At 34.0% G+C, this 20,202-nt stretch overlaps 2 protein-coding genes across 2 annotated transcripts; both read left to right on the top strand.

Annotated features, from left to right (window-relative positions):
- Positions 1-2,790: 2,790 nt before the first annotated feature.
- LOC135142589 (zinc finger Y-chromosomal protein-like) lies at positions 2,791-4,577 on the top strand. The gene has a single exon (XM_064074318.1). The coding sequence runs from the start codon at positions 2,917-2,919 to the stop codon at positions 4,528-4,530; it is 1,614 nt and encodes a 537-aa protein (XP_063930388.1). The 5' UTR covers positions 2,791-2,916; the 3' UTR covers positions 4,531-4,577.
- A 7,145-nt stretch (positions 4,578-11,722) lies between these two features.
- Positions 11,723-13,669, top strand: LOC135142602 (zinc finger X-chromosomal protein-like). Its single transcript, XM_064074341.1, has 2 exons — positions 11,723-11,983; positions 12,037-13,669. Exon 2 carries the CDS (start codon positions 12,101-12,103, stop codon positions 13,511-13,513), a length of 1,413 nt encoding a protein of 470 aa, XP_063930411.1. The 5' UTR covers positions 11,723-11,983; positions 12,037-12,100; the 3' UTR covers positions 13,514-13,669.
- The last annotated feature ends 6,533 nt before the right edge of the window (positions 13,670-20,202 follow it).

The raw sequence follows: 20,202 nt of genomic DNA, 5'->3' as shown, positions 1-20,202 counted from the left end.
TTCAAAAACTACATCAAATCACAGCCCTAAATTCACATTTACAAAGCCAGCTTGATTCAAGATCTTTTGAAATTCTTTCAAAAACAAAACACAAGGGCCCCCTAAAATTCTTTCAAACTCTTTCAAAAATTACAACAAGGGTTACAAAGATTTTTTTCAAAATTGCTTAAAAATAAAACACAAGGGGCCTTGAAGTTTATTTCGCATTCTTAAAAATAATCACTAGGGGACCCTAAGATTCTTTTCAACACTTTTAAAAATAAAACATCAGGGGTCCTCAAGGCCTTTTAAAATATTTTCAAAAATAAAACACAGAAGACTCTTAAGACTAAAAAAATATATAACCCTTTCAAATTCTTTCAGGAATAAAATAACAAGGGCTAACGAGTTTTTTTCAAACACTTTAAAAAAATAAATACACAGGGCCCTGAAATTTCTTTCACATCCCTAAAAAAACACTACAGGTCCTGAGATTCTTTCAAACACCTTCAAAAACAAAACACAAAGGATTCTAAAAATTATGACGTTTTTTCAAGTTCTTTCAAAGATTGAACACGCGGTCTTGAAGTTTCTTCCTCATTCTTAAAATAGAAACACCAGGGGACCCTCATATTCTTTCAAACACTGCTAAAAATAAAACAGAAGCCTCCAGAATCTTTTGAAATTCTTTAAAAAACAAAACACAAGGACTCTGAAGATTCTGTCTCGATCTTAAAAAAAAAAATGACACCAAGGGTATCCAAAATTCTTGCAAACGCTTTCAAAATCAAACACGGGGAGCCCCAAGATCTGTTCAAATTCTTTCAAAAATCGAACACAAGGTGCCCCAAAGATTCTTCCACATTTAAGAAAAAAACAACATAGAAATCTTAATACTCTTTCCAAATTTTCAAAGAGGAAATACCAGTAGTCCTGAAAATTCGTCCACAATGTTTAAAGAAAACCCTCTCGGAGACTCTTCGATTTGTAGGTAAGCGAAGAAAAACGTTGCTTCTCCTGTGCTTGCCGGGCGGCTGCCCTTACCACTAGACTACGGAGGAGCTTATCTTTCTTCGCTTACTACTACTTATTATTGTGTCGCCACAGATTCTATTTTTTTTTTTTTTCAAAAACCGGACACTGGGGGGGCCTGATCTTTTCATATTCTTTCAAAAACAAAACATAATGGGCCTCAGAAACGGGCACTAAAAACCCCTAAGATTTTTACAATTCGTTCAAAACAAATATCTGGCGTCCTCGAGATTTTTTAGAATACTTATTTAAAAATTAAAACGTGAAGTTTCCCTAAGACTCCTTCCCATTCAACAGAAAATTGGCCCATTCAACAGAAAATTGGCCTATAGTATACTACAGTACGTTATATACGGGGGTTTCGGAAGTCCCAAAAAATAACAAAAAAATTCTTCATGATGTAGATTACGAAAAAAAATAATTTTATACAAGAAAAATTGACAACACTGTACGCACCTAATGCGTGAAGCTAAATATTAGAGAAGATGTTCAAAATTCCTGCCTTGTGCATATAAGTCAGCCTGTAATCTTCTAAATTTGAATCATTTTTTGCAAGAATTAGTCATCAGTATTTGCTAAGGTAAAACTGATTTTGGCAATGACATACTCTCTAATAAAAGAGACAAAGAGAGGGTGGGTGGGCGGGGCTAGTACCCGCTAAGATAAGACTGATTTTAGCAAATGACATATCCTCTAAGAAATCGAACTAAATTATTATAAGAAAAGACACTAAAGGCTCCAAAGCACTTTCAAATAATGTGACTCGATCTTAAAATAATGTGTGGGAAATAGCAACTTTTATGAAATAGAAATGTTGATTGTTAAGAGCGCAGCGGAGAGTTAATCCCTTAGATCATATAATAATCATCTTTGTTATATGCATTTCATCTGTATATGTCTATTTCACTTCCATCCTGGTACCGCACCCGCGCAACAAATCGCTTTTGACAGATGTTTCTTCTAACCTCTCTTTCGAGTTCTTGTACGAAAAACAATTTTAGAAATTAGAACAAAGATTCTATTTTAAGTGATGTAATCATAAAGGATCACAATTGCTGCCCAATAATTTACTATTTCTTTCGTTATCTACTGTGAATTATTTATAAAATCAAGCTGTCAACATCTTTCGTACGAAATTAGTTCACACATACTTCCTAAAATTTAGGCGCGCAAAATTCAAATAGTGATCAGGCAAGGATAGCTTGATTGTAATCCCTCTGTGCAGAAGAGAGATGTGTGACAGGAGGATGTCGTCACAGGCTCTGCCAGGGAAAGAACACGGCGTAGTGGTATCTATTTATTATATGATCTAAGGTTAATCCGCCATTTTCCAGACACTCGGTATATAAAATTAGGATTTCATTACTAAATTAGTGATAAAGCATCTGTTTTCTACGTTCGACGCAAAGTCCCTAAATTAGTACTAATTGTAATAATTAAAAAATATATATATATATAAACACTCTGTGTATGAAAATTTCATTTCATTTCGCATCTCCCCACAAAATATTGTAACAAAGATTTAAAAAATAGCCCTACTACGATTTTTTGTGAACACTTCTATTGTTAAAACAAAATATTCAAGAACATTGGAACAACGTGGCAACGTCGCATCAGAATTAAAAAAAAATATGAATATGTAAAAATATATAGCCCTTTTTATCAAAAAAATGCAAGACTGTATAGTTAAAAATAATTACAACTTCGGGTATCTTCGACTTGAACCCGAACCCCAACTTTTGTTGTTTGCTGATAAGATGAACAACTGTCATGAGTATTTATAGGTTAAACTACGACTTCACATTTTTGGAAAATTCGAATAAATTTCCACCACAACTAGGGTGAAAATACGTACACGTACGTCCCCATTGTATAATAACGAGCGATTAAACTTAGAAAAACAAGATGTCTGTTGCGGAATACTGCGAAAAATTTACAACTTGGGTGAATTGGGCGAAGTCACCGAACCGTACCCCGACTTGTAAAGTTTGTCCGGATTTCACCCCATCGAATTTTCTTATGGGACACCACGCCAGACGTCACCGCTCCTCGTCAATGCCTTTCAACTGCGAAAAAAGTGACATTGAAATCTACTACTGCAAGGAATGCAATTTCCAAACAGAACTGACCCTGCTGTTCAAACAACACGTCGAAACCTATCACTGCATTAAACGAGAGAACGACGAAGATTCGGACTACATCGTCAGAAATTATATTTGTGACAAGTGCAATTTCGAAACCCACTTTTCAATTAAGTGGCTTCAACATAGTGCAGCGTGTCTGAGGAACGAAGACAATTCTCGCAGTTCGGTCAAGGCTAGTGAAAAGACAAAACTGACGTGGTATCGGTGTGATCAGTGCGAGCACAAGTGCAAAGACAAGTACAATTTGAAGCTGCACAAAATCGCGAAGCACTTGGACAGTGACGAAATCCAGTGGTACCACTGCCTGAACTGCCCATACAAAGCTAAACTAAAAAAATGTTTAAAAAGCCACATATATTCGGTGCACTTCAACGAAGACAGTATAAACTGGCACAAGTGCCCAATGTGTCCGTATAAAGGTAAAAGAAAAAGCGATTTGAAAAGTCACCTAAAAAGGCGTCACAGACCGGAAATTAAATGGTACCAATGTACAATGTGCCCCTACAGGACCCAACGAAATTTCGCTTTAAAACGTCACATAAACAGCTACCATTCGCAAGGACAGTACGTTAAATGGTACGAATGCACCCAGTGCTTATTTAAAGCTAAACAAAACTCCAGCTTAACGCGTCACATAAACATGAAACACTTAGACGAAAAGGACGTCAAGTGGTATGAATGTGACAAGTGCCCGTATAAAGCTAAAGAGAAAGGAAATTTAAACAGACACATAAACGCGCGCCATTTGAGTGAGCATGAAATGAAATGGTACGAATGTACGCAATGCCCATACAAAGGTAAAGAAAAAACGACCTTAAACACGCACATAAAAGCGCGCCATTTGGACGAAAAGGACGTTAAATGGCACGAATGCCAATACTGTCCATACAAAGCTAAACAAACGGGGACTTTAAAAAAACACGTGACGGCGCGACATTTGCACGAAAAAGATATAAAGTGGTTTGAATGCGCGCAGTGTCCGTATAAAGCCAAGCAGAACATTCTGTTGAAACGTCACACGATTTTGCGTCACTTGAATGAGCAAGATATTCAGTGGTATGAGTGTAAGGAGTGTACATATAAAGCTAAAGACAAGCTATATTTAAAAGAGCACGTGATTGCGCGGCATTTAACTGATGAGAATATTAAGTGGCATAAGTGCAAGCAGTGTTCGTATAAAGCTAAAACTGCAGCTGGTTTAAAACACCATGTGGATAGGCACCATATGGAGGAAAAGGATATTAAATGGTATTATTGTAAACAGTGTTCATATAAAAGTAAAATTAGGTGTAATTTTAAGAAACATTTGAGCAGGCAGAAGCATTGGAGTGAAGAGAATGTCAATGTAAAGGGTGCAAATTTGAATTTGTTGTGAAGTTTTGAAGTTGCAGTTGATAATAAATGTGTTCCAAACTTTGTAAATTTTGTTTAATTTTTTTGCTTAATTAAAACTGAAAATGTTTTATGTGCGTATTGTGTGTTGCCTATCCGTCAAATTATGACTACTCCAAATACTACGCTCGTATTCAACGTTGAGCAGTTTTTAGCATCAGATCTTGCTATTAATAAAAGCTATATTTAACGATATAAGTGTTCTAAATTTTTAAAATTTGCTTTTATATAGCTTAGTCAAAACTGGTGTTATGCAGGAAGGTATTGTGTGTTGCCTATGCGTCAATTTGTGTACGCTGTCAACTTTGAAATTGATATAACCTAAATTTTGAACTTTCAACTTGCAATAGAATAATTATGTTATATTTTATTCTAAAATTCAACCTGACTAAATTTAACGGTCTATGTGTTATGGTGTCCCGGTTTGAATTTAAATTTCGCGCGAAACCGTACTTGCAGAAATAAAAATAAGAATATCAGCCTAACGTAATGTTCCTGGTGTTTTATTTTTAAAAGTGGCAGAAAGAATTCTAGCGCCCCCTAGTCTTTCTTTTTAACAATGTGGAAGAAACTCAGGATCCCTTGTTTCGTCTTTGAAAGAACTTGAAGAAATCTCGAAAAGTTCTATTTTATTTAATTCTTGAAAGAGTCTTTTAAATTTCATAAGATCTTGAGAGCTCAGAGTGTTTCGTTTTTAAAAGTATTCGAAAGAATGCTAGGCTACCCTAAAATAATCTTAGAACACTTTGTGGCGCGAAATCACATTTGAATAATTTGAATTTGAGAAAAAAAAAATTCAAATCAAAAATCGTTAAACATAGGCAACCAGGTGCACGGTAACGCTTGCTGGATAGTTGGACAGTTAGTAGCGCTAGGGGATTTTAGTTAGAGGGTTGGCTGGTAGGCATCAGAGGGCAGCATGCCGAAACATCAGTCTGAATGTGTTTTTGTGAATGTAAACACGTGGTAAGAGCTAGTTTAAATTAATTAAATAAAAGGGACGAAGCCTTTGTTTAACGTCAATCAATCGTAACTTCTATCAAGACACAGTTTTCCCCCAACTGGGGAGTGTAGCTAATTCTTGCGGCTTCTAATAACTAGGGTATTTAAATAAACAATTTAGTAGGAGATTTCATGAAATTCATTTAGTCAGGATAATAATTCTTTGTTTAATAAATTAGGAATAAGTTTCTGGATGCATATGCGTAAGTGTTACATTATATCACTTCTTAATTCTTCACACAAGATTGCGAATAGTTCATTTACGGCAGTTAAACCAAATTCATTATACTGCGAACTGGCGGGGGGTTAAAATAATTTCTTCCCTTACACGGTTATCATTGTTATTATCGTCGTTATTATGATTAGATCACTGAGGCATGTCCTCGCAACGCTAAAGATTGATTACCTCATCGATATTTTAGAAAAGTTGTCTAAAAATCCGCAAAAAATTCTGGAATGGAGATATGAACGTGCTGTTTCCAAAAATATGGCATGCTGATGCTTTGGTACCAAGATTTTCGAAGTATTCGCTTTCAAATTCAAAATTTTTTAAAAATCCAAAAATTTGTCATTTTATTTGATGATTCTGAAAAGACGGCACGAATTCTTCGAAAATCAACACGAAAACGACTTTTACACGTCGCAATCTACCAAAGTTCCCTCTAAATAATTTTCGAAAATGATCAAAAAAAGGTCGAAAATTTAAATTGAAAAATCGACATTTTGTAAAGGTTGTCTAAAAATTCATAAAAAAATTCTAGAATATAGATCTCAATATGCTGATCCGAAAAAAAATTGCGTGTTTACTTTTTCCGACCAAGATTTTTGAAATATTTGGTGTTAGAATCAAATATTTTGAGAATTCAAAAAATTACCATATTCTAATAATCTTTATTTTCCAACGGTATTACATCCAATTACAGGAAAAAGAGAAAAGAAAACTGGACAAAATTAAAAATTATTTATAACAATTTCAAGAGCGTAAAACTAAAAACAAAAGAAAAAAAAAACAAAAATTTTGACGATTCGGGAAAGATGATACGAATTATCTCAGAACTAAAGCTGAAAATAACTTCTAGATACTTCAATTTACAAAAATATCCCTTTAAGTAATTTTCGAAAACGGTATAAAAAGTTGGGACCACGATTTTCGAAATATTCGCTTTCAAACTCAAAATTGTTGAAAATTCCAAAAATTTGCCATATTTTATTTGACGATTCTGAAAAAACGGTAAGAATTTTCGAACAACTGAAGCCGGAAACGACTTCTAGAGGTCGCACTCTACAAAAAATCCCTGTAAGTAATTTTCGAAAATTGTCAAAAAAGGTCAAAAGGCAGGAGTATTGAAAAATCGACATTTTCGAAAAGTTGGTTAAAAATGCGCAAAAAATCTAGAATATAAATGTCGGTGCGGTGATTCAAAAAACAGTGTACTGATGCTTTCGTACCAAGATTTTCGAAAATATTTGCTTTGAAATCCAAATATTTTGGAAAGTCTAAAAATTTTAAATTTATTTTGCGATTCTGGAAAGATGATACGAATTATCTCAGGACTAAAGCCGAAAATAACTTCTAGATACTTCAATTTACAAAAAAATCCCTTTCAGTAATTTTAGAAAACGGTAGAAAAAAGTTGGGACCACGATGTTCGAAATATTCGCTTTCAAACTCAAAATTGTTGAAAATTCCAAAAATTTGCCATATTTTATTTGACGATTCTGAAAAAACGGTAAGAATTTTCGAACAACTGAAGCCGGAAACGATTTCTAGAGGTTGCACTCTACAAAAAATCCCTGTAAGTAATTTTCGAAAATTGTCAAAAAAGCTCAAAAGGCAGAAGTATTGAAAAATCGACATTTTCGAAAAGTTGCTTAAAAATGCGCAAAAAATCTAGAATATAGATGTCGGTGTGGTGATTCGAAAAACAGCGTACTGATGCTTTCGTACCAAGATTTTCGAAAATATTTGCTTTGAAATCCAAATATTTTGGGAAGTCTAAAAATTTTAAATTTATTTGACGATTCTGGAAAGATGATACGAATTATCACAGAACTGAAGCCGAAAATAACTTCTACATACTTCAATTTACAAAAAAAAATCCCTTTCAGTAATTTTCGAAAACGGTAAAAAAAGTTAAAAAATTTCATATTGGTAATCGAGATTTTAAAAAGTTGCCTAAAAATCCTCAAAAAATTTAGAATAGAGATGTCGACGTGCTCGTTCTAAAAATATAGCGTGCTGGTGCTTTGGAACCAAGGTTTTCGAAAATTCGCTTTCAAATTCAAAATTTTTGAAAAATTCAAAAATTTGTCATTTAGTTGGACGATTCTGAAAAACGGTACGAATTTTCGAAGAAATAAAGCGGAAAACGACTTCTACATGTCGCAATCTACAAAAAAATGCCAAAAAATTTGCAAAAAATTCTATCTAGAATGTAGATGTTAACGTGCTGAGTCGAAAAATATAACGTTCAAATGCTTTCCGACCAAGATGTTCGAAATATTCGCTTTCAAATCGAATTTTTTTGAAAATTCTAAAAATTGTCACATTTTATTTGACGATTCTGAAATAACGGTAGGAATTTTAGAAGAACTGAAGCCGAAAACAACTTGTTGATGTCGCAATCTACAAAAATTCGAAAATATAATTTTCGATAATTGTCGAAAAAAGTTCAAAAATTTCATATTGAATACTAATGGCCTAGTTTCGGACGGCATGCTCGTCCTAGAGATGTGTAATATACTGTACGGATAGGCTTGCGATAGATAGAATCACCGTCGTGGGGGGAGAACAGCCCCGACCGGTAGCCCCAAACTCCGCTTGTGCTAGAACGCCCCAGGGGTATTTTTGTTGTGCTCTGGTTAACTGCCGTAACTTTAAAAATCTGCCGCCACACGCCCGTAATGACTTGTGTATTTGCATCCAGTTACTTTAATTCAAATTTTGCTTTGTTTTTGAGTTAAAAATACTGTATCTCTATTTCTAATACTTACCGATGCAACTTTTTGGATCATCACCAAAAGGTAAATATGTATAACCATTCATGCTCTAAAGTGTATTCCTACTTAATCTTCAGAAATAACTACTCTGTTACAAATAAAGGACAAATAATAACTACAAGACTCGCCTCAATTAAATTTTTATTGTTCGCCCATTATGTATCGATGACTGCTCAGAAAATCAATTACCGACATACAAAAAATTATTTAACAAAGTTTTAGCCGACCATAGCTACAAATAAGTTAAAAGTTATTAGTCGCAAAATTCGAGATTCAAAATCTGCCCGACTTTGATTTATGCAATCTCTCCATCACGGAAATCGTGGAGAAAAAAGTTTTTGCCATCTGTAATCAAATAATTTAATTTTCGCCAGTATTTTCATTCAGGTGACATACTCACCTGGACCCCCATTTCATAGTTAACGGAAATATTTTCGGAAAATTTTATTTTAACCGGTTTCGACAAATGTATCAGCAACATCAAATACATTTTCTTGTTGGATTCGTCCCAGTCGTACCACTCGACTTCAACTAATGCGTTGGATATTTCAATCTTCTACAAAAATTGTTAAATATTAAAAAATCAAATTTTGACACTAGCCAGAGAAACGATTCTTTAATTCGTCTGGTCACTGTATTTTCTGTTCTTACATAATCTTCGATTGCTTGACCAATACCTGCAGTCCCCAAGAGTGTAGTGAACGACATAATCGTTATCGCACAGATACGAAAGTACTGATCCCTTAGCGAACTCTCAAACTAATTTGGTTTTCACTTAAAAAATAAAAGACACCGTGACTTTACCCAAAAGTAAAAAACGACGATACTCATCATAAACGCAGAGCCCATAATTTTCAGGGGCAAAATTATAAACTGCGTCCGTTTTACTGCCTCCCAGGCACTACTGAAAATGATCAGATTTTCATCAGAAAATGCTCATATTTGACGCTACTTACTTCTCACTGAACGAAAGACAACTTAAGAAACTTTTCAGATTTTTGGTGATTTCCCTCTGATTCGTTGCCTTTGTAGCGTTATTTTTTTTTATTTGTTGCAGGCACCTCTGAACCTCAAGATTGACAACTTGATACGAGTACAATAAGTTGAAGCAAGCTATAGTCGCGCCCACGAAACTTAAGGGAATAGTGAAACACCTGCAAAGAATTTTAAAAAAATTGTTCCATTTTGACAGATACATGTTTGATAGTTTGAAAAGAAAGAAAAGATTATCGTCATCTTTGGTTGGAGTCATTAGCGAAATTGCCACTAGTACGGAAGTCATCGTAGTCCAAATTACATAAATGAAGGAGTAGAAGGCACTTTTTTTTGCTCTTTCCGGAACGGATTTGATGATGCTTTGGGGATTATTTTGCTCCACGCTTTCTGCGATGGATTGTACCGTCTCTGTTACCAAAGGTTGTGCTAAAAGACAGGTTAGTATCTATGAACCCAAAAATAATTTTGTAAAGTGGCAAAATTTTGGACGTTTTACGTATAATGCGACGAAATATGACGGCCCATCCTGAACGAAATAATCGACTTCGAATCGAGCTAAAAATTGGTACGTTTGAAGGATCACTGCAAAAATTACACCCAGTTTGGACGAAAATAGCACGAACTGCACACATTTTAAATGGTACACATCGATGACTAAAAACCGACAAATCTTCATATAATCGTCATCTACAAACACTAAGTTATTCAAATTTGCGCCTTAATTACAGAAATCTTACAATTCATCTTGTATCACAAAATGCTTTGGGTGTTAGAAGAAAACCCACACTGAACAGAAGCACGTAGACATTAATTAGAATAATATCGGTTTTTTAAATTCAAAAACTGTTTCCATCTATTATTAAGCAGTGTAATGGTCGTTAAAGCGTAATCGATAGTTTTTTGTATACCTAAACCATAAAACAAATAACATTATTAACAGAAAACGATTTCTCATTACGCGTAAAACATCAAATATAAATCTGCATACGAATTTTTTACTATTTGAAACTTGAAGAAAGCTTACAATAAAAGAGTTTTAATTTTTAAATAATCTAAAAAAATATCGAGGACACCTGATATTTGTTTCGAAAGAGTTGGAAGAATCTTAGTGCCCTTTTTTAAGAATATGAGAAAGTCTTCAAGGCTCATTGTGTTTTGTTTTTGAAAGATTATGAAAAGATCCGGGGCCCCTAGAGTCCGGTAAAAAAAAAAAAAAAAATAAATAAATAAAATCCAAGAGTTTCCGTGTTCAGTCTTTGAAAGAATTTGAAAAAACGTTATCATTTTTCTTCAGGGTCTTTTGTGTTATATATTTTTTTAGTCTTAAGAACCTTCTGTGTTTTATTTTTGAAAATATTTTAAAAATCTTGAGGACTCCTGATGGTTTATTTTTAAAAGTGTTGGAAATAATTTTATGGTCCCCTAGTGCTTCTTTTAAGAAGCGAAATAAACTTCAAGGCCCCTTGTGTTTTATTTTTAAGCAATTTTGAAAACAATCTTTGTAACCCCTGTCGTTATTTGAAAGAATTTCACAAGATCTTGAGGGCTCTTGGTGTCTTCTTTTTAAAAGTGTTTTAAAGAATGTTAGGGTTCCCTGGTGGTGTTTTTTTTTAAGAATGCGAAATCTTCAGATCCATTTGCTTTATTTTCGAAAGAATTTGAAAAAACCTCGTGAACCTCTCTTATATTGTTCTTGAAACAGTCTGAAAGAATTTTAGTAATTCCTTGTGTTTTATTTTTGAAAGAATGGAATAAGACAAAACAAAATAAACAATATTTGAACGACATATTCAACTGACTTATTAATGTAAAGTCGCGATCTTTTCTATAGAACCACTCCCTAGTGTGAATTTTCAAAATTTGTTTGGTGTAAGTGACCTTGACGGGTTTCTGGGGGAAAACATATGTGTCAAAAATTTGACAGGTTAGATGGCCCCATTGTCAATGTAGATATTTTATTTTAATAAATAGATGAACAGAACATACAGTCTGCACGGGATACAGTGCGGCATAGCTGAGGGCAACCGAAACATTCGTGTTGTGCTAATTTCGATTGCCATGTCAACTACCGCTACCAACTGCGTTCGGCGTAAAGTACTAGATGACAGGGCTACCAACTTGACTTTTTATCGAGTGGTTCCGTAGAAATGACCGCTACTGTACTGTTAAAATTAAAAATGGTGTCAAGCTGTAAGGTGTATTGTGTGTTGCCTACACATCATAATACAAGTTGTCAATTTTAAATTTACATAACCTAAAAGCACAAATCTTTAATTTTTCTCATGTACAAATACACTAACTAATTACAATTAATTGTTGTAAACACGAATAATTTTTCTTAATAAACCACGTCACTAACAGCTGTTTTTAAATATAAATCGAAAAGCAAAGAAAGCACTTTTGAGGTTAGGTTTGTGAGTGATCGAATCAAAACTTTGGTAACACAATACTCTTTGAATCTACGTTGTAATAAACAAGTTAACTGTTTCAGGTGAACTTGGAGCGCCAAATCTGAAAGCCCCCTTGCAAAAATTTGTCCCCACATCAATTTTTCTATGGAAAACCACGTCAGACAGCACTGGCCACAATCAACCCATTTCAACTGCGAAAACAGCGCCATTGAACTATATTTCTGCAAGGATTGCAATTTTCAAACCGAACTAACAATTTTTTTGAAACAGCACGTCGAAAAAAGCCACATCATTAAACCGGAAAATGTAGCATTAAATGTAGATTACAATATTCAAACGTACGTGTGTAAAAAGTGCGCTTTTGAAACACACTCGGTGATCAAATTGCTTCAACATAGTGTGCAGTGTCTAGACCATAATCAACCAAATTCCGACAAGAATATTTGGTACACGTGCGACCACTGTGCCTACAAGTGCAAATTTAAATACTCCTTAAAAATACACAAAATTGCCAAACACGTCACCGACGACGAAATTCAGTGGCATCAGTGTCTGAAATGTTCATACAAAGCGAAATTAAAGTTTCTTTTAAAGCGTCACATAACCCGGCGCCATTTAGACCAACAAGATATAAAATGGTATGAATGCAAAATGTGTCCGTATAAAACTGAAAGAAATCCGTTTTTGAAACGCCACATAAGCAAGCACCACTCTGGTGAACCATACATTAAATGGTATGAATGCACGCAGTGTCCATACAAAGCTAAACATAACTCACATTTAACAGTCCACATAAATTTGCACCATTTGGACGAAAAGGACATTAAATGGTATGAATGCAACAAGTGTTCATACAGAGCTAAAGTTAAAGGAAATTTAAATCGGCACATAAATGCTCGACATTTGAGCGAAAGCGATATTAAATGGCACGAATGCCCGCATTGTCCGTATAAAGCTAAAGAGCGAACGACTTTAAATAAACACATACGAGCGCGACATTTAGAAGAAAAGGATGTTAAATGGCACGAATGCAAACATTGTCCTTATAGAGCCAAAGAAACGACGACTTTAAAAGAACACATGAAAGCGCGACATTTAGACGACAAAGATATCAAATGGTATGAATGTGAACAGTGTTCGTATAAAGCTAAACAGAAAGAGCAGTTGAAACGGCACACGATTTTGCGACATTTGGATGAACAGGATATTAAGTGGTACGAGTGCAACCAGTGCCCATATAAAGCTAAAGACAAGCTTTATTTAAAAGAGCACGTGATTGCGCGTCATTTGGATGAAAAGGATATTAGATGGTATGAGTGCAAGCAATGTTCGTATAAAGCTAAGTCGGCTTCTGCTTTGAAACATCACATAAATAGGCTCCATGTGGACGAAAAGGATATTAAGTGGTATCATTGTGATCAGTGTCCGTATAAAACTAAGACTAAGTATGATTTTAAAAAGCACATGAATAGGCGCAGTCATAAGCGGAATCGTTTAAAAGAGGAGGATATAGATGTAAAAGACGATGTCATAGGGATGGATATAAATCCTATTTGAAATCTCTTGAAAATCAAAGTCAAGACTTTGTTAGTGGTGAAAGATGTTCACAGAAATATAAATATTCTCTGTTATTTAGAATTTTTTAGATTGAGAAATTTAAAAAAGTAATAACTGAAGTAATAAAAAATGAACAATGTTCCAACTGTGACAATAAAGAGCTTAACATTTTTTTAGTATTGTGTTTGTTTGTTATCTTGTAGCAATTATGTCCCTGATTATCCAAAATGGGAAAACAAATATCTTATTAATTTGTTAATAAATGTATGATTTCGCTTTAGAAATATCGTGTTAAATACATAAGTTCATTAATGATTAAAGATATCTTCTGGAGTATATGCAACCAAACATACACGTCGAAAATTCAAATTGGAATTTTTATCGTCATTAAAGTAACTGGACGAACTCGCCAAACGTTTACGACATTTCGATTAGAAAATCGCTAATAAACTGATTATTACTAATTTGTGTTATCTTTTATGCGTGTCGTGACTTGAATGTTGGATGTATATTTTCGGATAATCCTCTCACAGCGATGTGTGTATTAAAACCACGGTTTAATGATTTCGATAGTGCCTAATATATGTACGTCTGTTGTGTATATTTCTTGTGTGTCTTGTTTATATGATCTGGGTTTGGATTCAGTAATTTTGATGAACTCAGGTCTATTTAATTAGTATCTAAGTTAAAAATTATGATTTAACATTTTTTAAATTCTTTGTTGTTTAAAACAACCTAGTTATTACAGTTTTTAGTTAATTGTTTTAACTTTGGAAGTACAAGTTTCAGATTAATACGGTGAGATGATAAGAGAATTGGGAATTTTCGGAGTGTCAGTGATAACAATCGATAATAATAGATTTTCCAATTCGGCTGTTATATTTTGAAACTGAAATTTATGATATTGAACTGAACAAATACAATGTTAGTCCTGATTGATTAAAATATCATCCTTTATTTTTCTTCCCAAAAAATAAAATGAAATGCAAATTTAATCGAAAAAAAAAGTGATAAATTAACACAAATATAAACATACAAGGCGAAAAATTGAAAAATTCAAAATTGGCCTTGGCTGTAATTGTCTGACAAAAGGGAACCCTACGTTGTGTTTTGAAAAATGGCGGGATGCGTTCAGATGCAAATGTGGACCCCAAGGTTGGCAAGAGCCGCTAAATAAAACACAAAATGTATGGAGGACACAAAATTATTTATTCCTCCATTGACAAAAAAAAAGTAAAAAAAGCTGTGTGCGAGGGTGACTCGTGACGTGTCCTCGAATCGCAATCGCTTTTCAGCTCCAAAAAAAAAAAACTAATTGAACTTTGAATGAAATTTAAATGAAATCAAATCAAACATTCTGAATCAATGGAAATATTTGAAAATCACAAATTTAATAAAACAAAGCAAAATCTGAAGTAAAGTAACTGCATGCAATTACACAAGTTATTACGGGTGTGTAGTGTCAAATTTAAAATTATGGCAGTCAACAAGAGCACAAAAATACACATAGGGGCGTTCTAGCACAAGCGGAGTTTGAGGCTACCGGTCGGGGCCGTTCCCCCCGCGACGGTGCTTCTATCTATCGCAACCATTGCCGCCTAGCACGAAGAACATGCCTAGAAGAGCAGGCTGTTACGGTCGCAAACTCGCAGTTGGGTCCCGGCTAAGTCGCGCGATAAATCTCGTCAGCTCGACTAGGAACCGCGCACTCCGCTTTTGCCACGTTTTCTGTGTTATTTAACCTCAAATTCGTTTATGTGTTCAATTCTTATAACTCTGATATTAACGACAACTGAACAAGTGTTAAAGTTTCAAGAAGAGCAATAAACAACATTTAAATCCGACACTTGTTAAGTTGAGAACAAATTAGAAAACTGTCCGCGTGGACCTATAAACATTTACATTATTGTTGTTAAATGGTATTAGAATCATCAAGAGTCTGAGAATTAAAAAAATAAAACAAAAATAGCACGTGTTGACGAATCCGTCACATGTTTACAACAGTTTAAACTAGAAAATTGTTAATAAACTGATTTTGCGTTAATTCCACTCGTTGAAACTAGACGGTGGCGTCGAATGCGGTTCATTGTTGTTTAAATAATCGCTCTTTTAAATTTAATTACAAATTACATTTGAATTGTCCATATTTGAAGAAAACCGGAGTTAAAAAGTTTTCAATGTAAAATTGTATTTTACGAAGTGTCAAATCTGTCATTTATGTATTTGATGCAGGCTTTTCTTAATTTTTTATAAAATACCAAATAGGACATTTATTTGTGGACAAAGATGTGTGAAAAAATCACTAAAGTATTTGCACACACTTATACTTAGAAAAAATAATAAATTAGGATAACAGTTACTGAAATCATTTTTTTCATATTTGAAGATCTACCGTGTCGTGTCTCGGTTAAAATTAAATTGAGCCCTAAGAAAAAAAAAACAAATCTGGGAAACACCGTAATTTTTTTCAATAACGTAGATAAGTGAATTTAAAACACGTAGTAGAGAGCTGGATGGTTTTCCCTAAATTGTTATTTACGTTTCATATCTTCTTATGTGAGAGTTTGAAAATATTACATTGTTATGTAGTGTTCAAAATTAGACGTACTTAATATGCGTCTGTTGTGGTTATTTGGGTTGGACTGGATTCACGAGGTAATCTTGGTGAACTCAGGTTGGTTTAACCGTTCCTATTATAAATCACTTTAAAGAAGAAGTATTTTATTCCAAAAAATAAAATACATTGAAATTTCGGATCTAATCTATTGCAGTATGACAGTTTTTAAAATTTACACAGGACGTTTGACGAGTAATAATAGTCACAGAATTGGAAACACAAATCAGAATACATTAGCAAATAATTCGTAGACGTACCTACCTATTTAAGAATATTATTAAACAGAGTTACACATCATAATTTTGAAAAAAAGCATCTTCACTTTTAAAGTTTACAACAGAAAAAATCTATATATTGTGGTGACCGAATTTGAATTAAAATTTCGCGCTGAAAATTTCTAACAGCAGCGCGAAATCACGTTTGAATAATTTGAATTTGAAAAAAAAAATCAATAAAAAAAATCGTTAAACATAGGCAACCATGTGCACGTTAACGCTTTTTGGGTAGTTGGTAGCTCGCTAGGGGATTCTAGTTAGAGGGTTGGTAGGGTAGAAGATGGTAGCTTGGTAGAGAGGTGAAAGCTTCATCGTTGGTTTGGTTCTGTGTGTGAAAGCATGGTGAAAAGACGCGATAAGTTAGCTGGATTTAGTTGGTTTGGTAGTTAATAAAAAAGAGGAAGCCTTTTTTTAATGACAATTAATTGTAACGACGAGGCCGCCACAGTTTCCCCAACATGCATAGCTAATTCTTGCGGTTTCTAATCGAAAAAAATGCTTATTTTCGACCGACGCTAAAACGTTGTGTAAATTTGATTTATTCATTATAAATTCACAGTTCATGTTAGGATTTTAATCGTTAACTGGTGCTAACACAATTTAACAGACATTAGATGTATTTAGATAAATACTTGCTAGATTTCATGAAATTCACTTATTAGCCAGGACTCGTTTGATTTTGTTTGTCTCATTATGAATGAGGTTTCTGGATGCTAATATGTATAACACTTATGTAAGTGTTAGATTATAACACTTCTTAATTCTTCACACAAGATTGCTAATAGTTCATTTACGGCAGTTAAATTAACCTAATGTTAATGTTGCCCCACTGTCGAAAATTCATAATATCGTGGACTGACGGGGAGGGGAGGGGGATTAAAGATTTCTCTCCTTATGCAGTTATCATCATTATTATCTGCAACCCCTGATACATTTTCTGTTTATTTATCATGTGTTTTGTTTGGGGTAAACAGTCCACGATATAAACCCTGAAAACAAATTGTTTTAAGTAACCACTCACTTGGATCTTGGTATAATGTAACATCGTATAAATTTGTTTGAATCGTTGATAAAGTGTGGCATAATTGCACATAATGTAAACTCTTTGTTTGAATCGTTGATAAACTGTGGCAAATATTAATCTCATGTAAATTTGTTAGCTTTGCAATTTTTACCCCATAAAATATTCCTCTATCTCATAATTTTAACTTCAGCAATTTTCTTTGTTGTATAATTTAAATTAAACGTAAACTACACAGTCTACGCCAGTTTTATTTCACGCCAGACTTTTGTTTTTATAAATCTTTGCTAGTTTTTTTTATGTAAATACCTTGTTGATGAATGTTTCCATCATATAAAGTATCTGATGTCCAATCTTAATCTTAAATAAGAATTATTTGTTGTTTAAAATTTCACAAGATTGTATGGTCAATTTAAATGTTGTTTACTGCTCTTTTTGAAACTTTGACACTTGTTCAGTTATAGTTTAATATCAGAGTTATAAGAATTGAACATATAAATGGAATTGAGGTTGAATAACATAGACACACGTGGTTGAAGCGGAGTCCGCGGTCCCTAGTCGAGCTGGCGGGATTTATCGCGCCATCTGCACAAAAGATGCAGGTTAGAATGGAATTCAGGGGCGGTCGAGATGACGTGTCAGGCGATGACAGCCCAGGCCAAATTTTTGAATTTTTGATTTTCGCGGGCTTTCATTTTTTTTTTCACATTTCAATTTAAGGCGGGATGTATTTGGGTTATCACAATATGATCGTTTTCCGGGTTGGGACCGTGTCAACTAAGTTTTTGGGCTAACGGAAGTGTGCGAAACGATCATATATTGACTCCGACCGTGGAAGCCTCCGAAATTAGAAAAAATCTAAATGCGTTACATCTTAATTTTCATCTTATAAATGGTCACATTTAGGTAATTTCGCACCCTGATAGTGCGCAGGAGCACAGTTCTGTTGAAACTATAAATTCTGTCGTGTTTCGAAATTAACATTTCCGAGTAAAAATGGGAAATTAGTTTGAATAATATTTAAATAAGAATTTGCGTTCATAATTTCAATATACAGAACCACACCGGCATGCCGAAAAACTTAAAACCTGCCTCATATTAGACTCTCAACCTTATTACTCGTAAATGACCCTATACTATTACGATTGTTTACGAGTGTATTATGTACCGCCTAGTGAAGCTCCTTCTAGACATCTTTGAAGTAGAAATGTGTTCTGTGCCCTTGACATGTTGACTCTGAAAACGGAATTCGTGCCGTTAGTGTGTGTGTGGTGAGTTCTTTCCAATAATTTGGTTTTATGGTGTTTTTTTAGTGAAACTATTAAAAATTCTTGGGTTCACTATTTAGGGAGTGAGTAGTTGATCCTCCCGAGGGATTGGTGAGTCCGTAACCCAACAAATCAACGCCGAAATTAATGAATATTATTAATATGTCATAATTAAACCGAAAACCGCTTTTTTACAAACATGCGGTTATTAAAAACAAATCAATTTGTTTAAATATTGTTAAATTAACCCCGAAAATATGCAATGAAAAATAATTTTTGCAATCTCATCGTGACGTACGATAACGTCACTGTCATGTGAGCCATCTGAGTAAAGATAGAGTTTTTCGATCCTTTGTATCAGTGTTGATTTTGGCAGCAACATCAGAGCACTCGGAGCTCCGTTTTGGCTTAAAAGTAGCACGTATTCGCGAATTTCTAATTTATTGTTAACAAATAAGTATTAGTGAAAATGTTTTACGTTAGTGCTGTGAACACGAAGAAAGTGGATATTTTTCATTTTTTCCAAAAAGTGTGAAAACGGGATAAGTACGATTTGAGTTTTAATTTATCGGGGTCTGTGATTCATATATTTGACAAATATAAAACAATGAGAAATTATCATGACATAATAAACAATATTTAAACATAGTTACCATTATCTGTACTGTAAATATCATAATTAAACCTAAAACCGTTTTCCTACAAAGATAAAGATATAAAACTCAATTCAATTTGTTTAAATAATATTATTAAATTAATCCCGAAAATGTGCAATTTTCCGACCAAACTGAAAATAATTTTTGCAATCTCATCGTAACATACCAGTTCTGTTGGCCTTTAAACGCTAGGACGCATCATTCTACGAATTTGCTTTGGAAATTTATGAAAACTGACAATCCAATGTTGGTACTACAGATACTATGCATCTTGCAGCTGGGAGAATCCGAAGCTCTACACAGGGCACTGGTTTCGCAGGTCGTCAGCTACTTTGCTTGTGAAAATAGTGGTGATTCCTACCACTGAAAGGTCTTGAAGGTTAGAACTTCTCTGTGTGATCGCGGAAACAAGATCACAAAATAACTATTTCAATATTGTCAAGAATTTTTAGATTTTATTACCATTGCTAGTTGTCGAGTTTCTATTATTAGAGATTACAAATTTTCAATAATAGTAGCTGCGAATTAAATTTTTATATTTATTACAATAGATTGATATGTATGTACCATGTTGTTTACGTCTAAAATTTGACAACAATCAGTCTAGTAGCTTCGGAGATTTTCTGTCTAATATAATTACCAACAGACAGACAGGCCGAAAAGCTATAAGCAAGGACACTTGTATCAATTTGAGTAGGTGCAATCTAATATTAACTTAATATTTGATAAATAAAAAAGCTGAAATCCGACATTGATTCCCAGACCATTCATCTGCGAACTGGGCGCGCTACCACTAGACCACGATTGTGCTTCTGGAGATTTGCATTATATGTCCAAAGAACAAGACGGTTT

The sequence above is a fragment of the Zophobas morio genome, unplaced genomic scaffold, assembly GCF_036711695.1.
Source record: "Zophobas morio isolate AGI-343-1 ecotype UQ-CSIRO unplaced genomic scaffold, CSIRO_AGI_Zmor_V1 ptg000049l, whole genome shotgun sequence".
Classification (NCBI taxonomy): domain Eukaryota; kingdom Metazoa; phylum Arthropoda; class Insecta; order Coleoptera; family Tenebrionidae; genus Zophobas; species Zophobas morio.
Note: the sequence above shows the minus strand (reverse complement) of the source record. Positions and strands in the feature narration are given on the sequence as shown.